At 42.3% G+C, this 9296-nt stretch overlaps 1 protein-coding gene across 1 annotated transcript; it reads right to left on the bottom strand.

The window, feature by feature from the left end:
* Positions 1-3956: 3956 nt before the first annotated feature.
* On the bottom strand, positions 3957-7944 carry LOC100283126 (uncharacterized). Its single transcript, NM_001156028.2, has 9 exons — positions 7447-7944; positions 7226-7314; positions 6395-6488; positions 5685-5746; positions 5536-5614; positions 5297-5389; positions 4996-5096; positions 4749-4804; positions 3957-4321 (listed from the first exon to the last, which is right to left on the bottom strand). Exons 1-9 carry the CDS (start codon positions 7787-7789, stop codon positions 4237-4239), a joined length of 1002 nt encoding a protein of 333 aa, NP_001149500.1. The 5' UTR covers positions 7790-7944; the 3' UTR covers positions 3957-4236.
* Between the last annotated feature and the right edge of the window lie 1352 nt (positions 7945-9296).

Below are 9296 nucleotides of genomic sequence, written 5' to 3'. Positions count from 1 at the left end.
TCATGCGACCTAACTTACCATTTGTCTCTGCAAAACACACGTTAGTCACATATAATATTACGTTGTCATTAATCACTAAAACCAACCAGGGGCCTAGATGCTTTCAGAGGACATCACTCTCCATTTTTTTTAAAAAAAGTTTGCTCCTAAATGTTTTAGCAAATTCGCCTTTAGCTCCTCTAGAGGCGTTTTGAGTGGCATCTTGATTGGTTGGAATGATTGTGTTCTAAGGAACAATTCAGGAAATTAATGTCTTCTCTATTACCATGGATTTTGTTTATCGCTTATCTTTGGATCACTAGAAGTTAACAACAATCTATGGTCCTTGTCATGGACCTAATCGTATGAATTTTACCAATTGGTTGAGTTCCATTAATATCTCCACAACAGAGAATTGGATGTTGATTGGTGATTTCAACTTATATTGATCGGGTGATGAAAGAAATAAACCTAGGGAAATGTTATTGATATGAATCTTTTTAACTCTATCATTAGTGGCCTCGGTATTTTTGAAATCCCCCTAAATAGCAAAAATTTTACTTGAAGTAACATGCAATCTGACCCATTGTTGGTTCAATTAGATTTGTGTTTTACCTTCATTAATTGGACCTCTTCCTATCACAACATTTGTTGGTTCCCTTGGCAAAGACCACTTCTGATCATATTCCTTGTGTAGCTCAAATTGGTACTTCCATTTCGAAAGCTAACATTTTTAGTTTTGAGAATTTCTAGATGGAGCTACCAGGTTTCCTAGAGGTTGTTTCTGGTGCATGGAATAAAGAGGTCAGAACTTTTTCTAGTGCCGCAAGAATCGTCACCAAGTTCAAGAATGTCAGGTATGATCTCAGGAAATGGAGCAGATCCACCTCCAACCTGAACCGCCTGATAATGAATTGCAATGAAGCTATTTTAGTCTTGGACAAGCTTGAGGAACAAAGAGCCATGTTTCTTCAGGGGGGAAATATGAGAGCAATCATCAAGACTCAGATTGCTAGACTTCTAAAATGTAAGAACAGTTATTGGAGGCAATGATACACTGAAAGATGGGTAACACTTGGTGATGAATGCACTAAATTTTTCCATGCTACCGCAACAAACATGTAGGCACAATGTCATTGCTACTTTATCTAATGAAGAAGGTATTAGCTTTTCCGATCATGAGGAAAAAGCTGCTTGTCTCTCGAGGGCTTTCAAGGATAGAATGAGGGTTTCTAACAACCCCAACAAGATCTTCAATCTTGCAGACCTGGTTCACCCTGTGGAAGGCTTAGAGTCTCTCACTATGCTTTTTCAACAGATGAAATTGATAGCATTGTATAGAACATGTCGACTGACAAGGTGTCTGGGCCTGATGGCTTCAATGGTAAATTTTTGAAGACTTGTTGCCTATCATTAAGGGTGACTTCTACAAGTTATGTCTTGATTTCTTTGACTGCTCCATTAATCTTGAACGGCCGAACACCTCTCTCATTACCTTGATCCCCAAAGTTAACAACTCGACCAATATCAATGACTTCATACCCATTTCTCTTCTCACCATAGCCATCAAATTAATCACCAAATTACTTGCCAATAGACTGCAACCTAGGATTCCAAGCCTTATTCACATAAATCAGTATAGGTTCATCAAGCATAGATCTATCCAACAATGTTTAGCTTGTATATATGAGTATATCCATCAATGTCAGCAATCCAAAAAGGAAATAGTGATCCTAAAGCTTGACTTTGCTAAAGCCTTTGACACAATAGAACACAATGCCATCCTGGCAATGCACAACTAACTCAGCTTCCCAGATAGATGGATCGATTGGATCCAGGATATTCTCAACTTTGGTTCCTTAGTGGTGCTGCTGAATGGTGTCCCCGAGAAACTCTTTCAGTGTAAAAGGGGCCCGACAGGGTGATCCCCTTTCGCCCCTCCTCTTTGTAGTTGTGGCGGATCTTCTTCAATGCTTCATCAACAAAGCTGCTGATATGGGCATTCTCTCGGCTCCTCTCGAAAACATCAGCCCTTCTGATTTTTCGGTCATCCAATATGCTGATGACACGCTTATCATTATGAAGGTCTCGCAGAGGGAATTGTTCTGTTTAAAAGGCATTATGCACTCGTTTTCTTTATCGACTGGGCTCAAGATCAACTTTCACAAATCGTGCATCTTGCCGATCAACTTTGATGCCACTAAAACTACCCAGCTGGCAGCTATGTTTGGATGTCAAATTGGCACCTTTCCCTTCACTTATCTGGGCTTGCCGATGGGCCTCACGAGACCAAAAATCAAGGACTATCTTCCTCTCATTACCAAAGTCGAAAGAAGGCACAATGCCACTAGTACCTGGTTATCAATGGTAGGATGGCTTACTCTAGTCAACTCTACTTTTTCTACAATGCCCATCTTTGCAATGTGCACCTTGAAGCTGTTGGTGATGGTCATAAATGCCATTGATCATGTCAGACGAGATTGTCTCTGGCTTTCTAGCATCAGGCAATAACTTTGACTGCATTTTTGTGATTTGAATTGTGAAGAGACAACTTATGACCTACTGTTTGATTTTCCATTTAGTACAAGATGTTGGAATTATGTGGGTATTCAGTGGAATCATGATCTTGACGCCTATGGTTACAACTTCTTCATGGATATCTTATCCCAGGTGGTTTGGTGCATATGGAAGCAGTTGAATGATTTTATCTTCAAGAATAAGTCCCCCTCTTTTACTTCTTGGCAACGTTGCTTCAGCGATAGTTGAAGCTTCAAACGTTGAGATTTAATGCCTCTCTTAAGTCCAGAGTGTTGTCTTGGCTAAACTCTCGATTGCTTTTCTTTCTTCTCCTATCCTTCTCTCGCTCTTTTTCCACTGCATCCGTTTGTACTTTTTTTATTAAGGATGCATAAAAGTGTGCGGTAGGGGAAGCCTTTCCCCCTAAAAAAAGCTTGTAACCTCTAATAATACAATGGAGGTTCATGGACAAATCCAAAAAGGGAGACCTAAGAGAAGTCATATCGCCCACATATAAGATCGTCTACAGTAGCCCATAGTTTACCCAAAAACACCGATTTGCAGTATTCTGCACTTTAGATTGCACTATTCACAAAGTAGAGTTTGGATAATGGTATAAAAATGAGTAAGTTGTTGGAGATAGTCTAAGATAAAAACAAAGCGACATCTAAAGCTAGGCACATACTAGAACTCTTACCAGAATCAAGTGAAAAAAAAGCTAGGACATCATGGTGTCGAATTGACTCGTAAGATTGTAATCTTCGTAGCAAAAGGAAGTGAAAAGAGAAGCTAGGATGAGTTGATTCATGAGATTGTAATATTCAAAGTGAAAAGGGAAGCTAAAATATCATGACGCTCGGTTGATTCTTAAATTATATAATCTTCACTTTTGCGTCCATGAATCCATTAGCAGCAAGAAGAAATAAGATGTATACAATGTAATTATTCACAAAATATTTCTCCCACTATGATGGGGTCGCTGCGCTCTGCCCTGCTCATTGATCATAGCGTTACATCAAGCAGCGTAACAAATGATTTAAGTTTTGTTGACCGTGAATGTGACGAAACCAGCATTAATATCCCTTTTAGGGCTAGTTTGAAAACTCAAATTCCTTTTGGGATTGAAAGCGATTTGAAGAGAAGTAAACTAATTTCTCCCTCAATCCCCTCTAATCCCGGAGGGGATTAGAGTTTCTAAACTAGCCAGAGGAGGGGGAAATTAGTTTATTTCTCTTCAAATCCCCTTCAATCCCGAAGATCCCGAAGGGGATTTGAGTCTCCAAACTACACCAGTTTAAAAACTCAAATCCATTCCAGGATTGAAGGGGATTTAAAGAGAAATGAACTAATTTCCACGTTTAAGGCTAGTTTGGGAACTACATTTTTCCGAATGATTCTTATTTTCTCAAGAGAAAATAAACTAATTTCTCTTAAGAAAAGGAGATTCCCAAACTAGCCTTTAATACACCCTAATCCCGAAGAGGATTGAAGTTTCCAAACTAGCCTTAGAGTCAAATAGAATAACTGGGTGAGGAACTTTACATATCAACTTCAGCACAGGTGGGATCTGATACAATTCCAGCAAATCATCAGTTTTGCCTAGAAAGTTTGAAGTGACTCAAGAGCTGCCGTATAGCCGATTGCGCATGATAGATTGCATGCAAAAAAATGACCAGGGACATAAGCTACTCCCGAAAAATCCTCACAGATGAAAGCAGCAGCAGGATCATGGCAGGTGAGCTACATGAAAGCACCTCGGCCTCCTCTCCTGGTAGTCGGTCTCTCATAGCTTGTGTTGATTTTCTCGACCAACTCATTCATTGTGCTACAGATTTTGAAGTTGAAATCAACACAAGTAAAATTTTCAACAAAAAGGGTATAGAAGAATTATGCTCCGTTTGGATGTCGATATTGGAGAGGTTGGAATTGAATTGGGCTGAATACCAAATCAGGGATGGTATTGAAATGAGATGTAATTCCAATTCTATTATTTGGATGTCACTGAATTGGAGTTTGAAATTGTGTGGTCTAAGTACACGCAATACCGAGGGGTGAGGCTTTGTATTGGGAGAGGGGGTTTCTAGTTATAGTTCAGTTCCAGGGAATTGGGCTTCTGATTCCAAATCTAAATTCCACGTGCAACCAAACAACAGAATTTAGTAAAGCTGATTCCAATTCCAATTTTGTGCTACAATATCTACATCCAAACGGGGTATTAAGGAACTTCATTTGTGAAAAGGGTGAGTGCATACCTTGAACAGTTAGTGAACATTGCCAGGTAAGTCATGAGGAGAGTGTCGTTGTATTCCTGTTAAGAACGAATGGCACCGTCATAATTACACATATAGGGTTAAATATACAGCCATGGGAAAAGTACAGAAAGTCGAGCTTTACTGGCAATATAGCTGGTATGTCAAATAATGTATTCATATAATGAAATATATTTCTATATCAAATGAGAGAGCACTCTGTCCAAGATGAGAAGTGAAACGAGCATACCATTAAAAAGTCATCTTGGAATTTCTGTGATTCCGTAGCCGGTAGCCTTCTTACAAGGCTTGAGACTTGCCTAAGCAGCGAATTGTCCATTGGAATGTCACCTGCAGTGAACAAAAGGCTTTGCACTGCAGTTTTCTCAAGGCAAAAATCCAACAGGGCCATTAACAAGTTTGGGAAATTAGAGTTCTAAAGGTTTAGGTTTAAAGATGAATCATGAATGAAAGCATGTTTGAAAAGCTAGCACAATATAGCATTATTTCAGTAAAGAGAAAAAAATGTAGCACTTCATATATGTACGGACCTTTTTGCATGGCAACAAGATACTGATGGATAACACGGACCCTGCTATTGAGCATCTTGATGGCACTGTGTATTCCTGTAAGATGAGCAGCCACTGCACAAAAGCATCGTTTAGTACATTTCTATCCAGAAAAATACCTCGGATAATATGACTATTTGTTGAGAAAGCAAAGCCACGGGGAAGACACCCACTGACCCATAAATTTGTTTTGAGAGAGGGCTTCAAAGTAGAATGCTTACACTGAGTTGCTGCTGAACCACCATCAGATGGTTTGAGATGGGCAACATGGTCCACAGATATCCTCTCAGCCTCTACAGTCTTTTATCAAGCATACAAATGTTAAGAAAAAACAATATATAGTTAGACAAACAGAAGGGGAAATACTTACCTCAATTGTATAATTTGATCTGACAAAGATAAGCTGAGGACACCCATCGATGACATGCAACTCTTCGAATTACATAAAATAAAGAAGCAATCAGAAGACAAATAGAGAGAAAAGAGTAACAGCATGACACCAAAGCATTGATAAAACTCTGATTTAAGTATACAAGTGGAACAGTTAAGGAGCTATTTATGTTATACGATGTTTTGCCATTTCTATGTACATGAGTTTAATATGAATCAAAACAATATATATCTAAGCACATATACCAAAAAAACAATGGGCCAAAATGTAGTTAATATTGATACCTGTGAATAAACCTTAGGTGTTGCTGGATGAAAAAAAAGAGCATTTCCATTTACATAAAAAAGGCAACGTGTCATATAGAGAAGAAAGAAAAAATTTAAATTTATTAATACATCATCAGCAAGCTTCACAAATTCATAAATATATCCTTTCTTGCTCTGAACCCTGAATTTAAAGAGCGGTACGATAACTAGGATGTCAAAGTGACTTGGCGCTCTAAGAATGATGAGATCCAGAGTTACATGTGTGCATAAGCGAAACCAATGTACACCCAAAATCAAGCGCTAATTGTCAAAAGCACACATAAATCACTAAAGTCGCATAAACAGGTTCAGGGTAGAACCAAACACAGGAGAAACAAGTTGCACTACATTAACAATTCCAAACTTAAATCCATATTGACTTACCACTCTCATAAATAGTCACAGGGAGATCCTTCTGGGAGAGGTTGATAGTAGGATTTAATAGAAGATAAACAGGGCTTTCGTTAACATCCATCAACTGGATAATATACAAGTAAAAGAAGGTTATGCAGAGTCAAATGAATATATACATCACAGATCAAACAAATGTCTATGTTGGCAGACAATTTCTCAATTCTCCTCTCAAGTTAAAATCAGATATCCATCATTCCATTCAGTTAGACGAACTCAAGTTCTGTGACGGGAAGTAATATATGATTTTTGCATAGAAGAGGGGAAACTTATTATTGCGAAAACTATCAAATATCCAAAGCTACCGCTTGTTAATTCTGCCTTCATAATAGGCTTTGAAAGCTGCTGTAACTGCCTTGACATTATCAGCTGTTAACCTTGCTGCAGTATACTACGTGTTTTTAAAAGATGAAACTTCAAAAGGAACCTTATTATAGAAGCATAATGTGTTGCATAATTAGGTTGTTGGTAGCTATAGTTACTAGACATCTCCTTCAGCACCAGTAGCATTTGTACAGTGAGAGAATTCCCAAATTCCAGAAACGTTGAAGCAGTCACTTCGCTTGTTTTACTTACTAAAATAAGAGGCACAACGCACATTAAGTAGGTCTAAAATGTAGAAATAAGAATCAGCAGGTGTCACCTACTGTTAGCAGCATCAAGTAAACGAACAGTAAACTATTACAATCTAATACTGACACATTTTCTCCATAACATGAGCAAATACCAATGCACAAGCACAATGTGACATTCTCACACAAATGACAGATTCAAGCACTTGAAGAAACGGTTGTAAAAACTCACGGCTTTGTGGATTTGCATGTCGGTGTCGTGCACATCGCTTCCAGTGGAGTACCAACCGAGCACGTAGAAGTCAGGGAACACCTTCTTATCTGCATAGCCACAGTCGTAACAAAGCACTGCATCACCAAACCTACCGCGAAACCCTAGCATTCCATATGATTTCAGGCGTCGTGACAGGTGAAATCTTAAAAGAGAACCCGCAGATTCACGTAGAAGCTTACAGAGCTCCTGCTTCTTCTCGAGGAAGGCGCGGTCGAGGGTGCCGGAGACTGGGTCGAGCACGAGCTCGAAGCTGTTGAAGATCTCCACGGTCCGCCCGCGCTGCACCCCGATCACGCACCCGAACACCCTCGGCGGCTGCCCGGCCCCCGGCCCGGACGAGGGGGAGGAGCTGTCCGCAGAGCAGGCGGCCTGGGCCTTGACGCGGGTGTGGTGGTCGGAGACGTTCACAATGACCAGCGGGTGGAGCTTGAAGGTGAACCCGCCGCTAGAGGAGGCGGCGGCAGTCGTCGGCGCGGGCGCGGGAGCTGCGGATGCCGCCGCGGCGTCGGATGGCGCCGACATCGTCGGAGCCGAGGGAGAGGTGGCGTGCGACGGCGTGGGTTGCGATTGCGACGGCGACGGCGACGGGGAGGATGCGAGGTGGGGTCGTGGGTTTTGCGCTCTGGCCTCTGGGTGGTGGCGTGCGACAGAGAGAGGGAGAGGCTATGTGGGCTTTTGCTTTCGTCCGTTGCTGGGCTCGGATAGGTTATTTGGGATCTCATTCCCTCCATTTCAAAATAAGGCTTTGGCTCTAACGTGGTCCATCAGTACCGACCGATCAGTGTCTGGCTCGCTAGAAACGAGATGTACCCACGTATTTGCGCATGCAGCTAGGAGAGGTATATCAACCTTGGTCCAGCATAAGAAGGCAACCAAACATAGGTCGTCATTTGGTCATTGCATCTGAAGAACTAGGTAGCTGCCTTAGAGATGTCACGGAACACAAATTACAAGCCTTCAACGGACTTAGGACCCTGGCGACATGAGTATAATGGTGACGGCAAAATCCGTGATTTCGACGGGCGGCGTGAGTACAGTAGCGACGACAAAATCTGTGATTAAACATAGATACGGAACGATATAAACACGTCAACCCAAATAGATTGAAATGGGCGACTGGAGAAAGCCTTACATAGTGGTCATCATCATACGGGTGATCATCACTGGCTTGTTCGTTATCAACAAGGCAGCAATGGACCACAGATTCAACAACTTCGTCTTCGTCTTCTACCACCAGATAGTCGCGTCTCTCCTCATTGTGCCCATGGCAGTCCTCGAGAGTTAACTCAATCGATCACTCGTTGGCTGCTGATCGACTAAAAGCCACAAAAACAATCAAAACCACGTGGGCTACCTCAAAATGATATGCAGATGTGATCTGTTCAATATGTGGCAAGAGAAATGCAAGATCCATGTCGTCTGCGTTGCTCTTCAAGATCTTTATGTGCGCCTTGATCGGGTATGTAAGTGTTGACACCTTTTTGGAGGCGCCAATCACTCAAAAGAACCGACGGCGGTGCTCTCTGGTCAGGCGCGGACGGTCCGCGGCACAGAGCCGGACGGTCCGCGACCTGGCACGAGGCGGCGGTGCTCTCTGGTCAGACGCAGACGGTCCGCGGCACAAGGCCGGACGGTCCGCGACCTGGTGCAGGAGCTAGGATTCCCTGCCTGACGGCCGGACGGTCCGCGCCCTAGGGCCGGACGGTCCGCGCGTGCGCAGGGGCGGCGAAAGATCGCCGGCGGCGCCTGGATCTCGCTCCCGGGAGGGACCCCGTCGGGGAGGAGAGATCCTAGGAGTTGTCTAGGCTCGGGCAGACCGACCTAGACTCCTCTAATCGACGTAGAGTCGAGGAGAGGCAGAGAATTTGGGGATTGGAATACTAAACTAGGGCTAAACTAGAACTAGACTAGAACTACTCCTAATGCATAAGGTAAAAACGAGTAATAGACTTGATTTGTTCGATTGTTGGGGGTCCAATCGGCCGTAGCCCTTCATCTATATAAAGGGGAGGTCTGGATCCGCTTCAAA

Source organism: Zea mays, chromosome 4 (genome assembly GCF_902167145.1).
Source record: "Zea mays cultivar B73 chromosome 4, Zm-B73-REFERENCE-NAM-5.0, whole genome shotgun sequence".
NCBI classification, from domain to species: Eukaryota; Viridiplantae; Streptophyta; class Magnoliopsida; order Poales; family Poaceae; genus Zea; species Zea mays.
The sequence above is the reverse complement of the archived record's forward strand: the minus strand, read 5'-3'. Positions and strand labels throughout refer to the sequence as shown.

Coding starts and splice junctions, on each gene's coding strand:
- LOC100283126 (NM_001156028.2), bottom strand. CDS start 7,789: ATGTCGGCGCCATCCGACGCCGCGGCGGCATCCGCAGCTCCCGCGCCC. Junction 7,315..7,446: donor CGAGAAGAAGCAGGAGCTCT/GTAAGCTTCTAC, acceptor GTGGCTATGCAG/ATAAGAAGGTGTTCCCTGAC. Junction 4,322..4,748: donor ATGTTCACTAACTGTTCAAG/GTATGCACTCAC, acceptor CAAAATCTGTAG/CACAATGAATGAGTTGGTCG.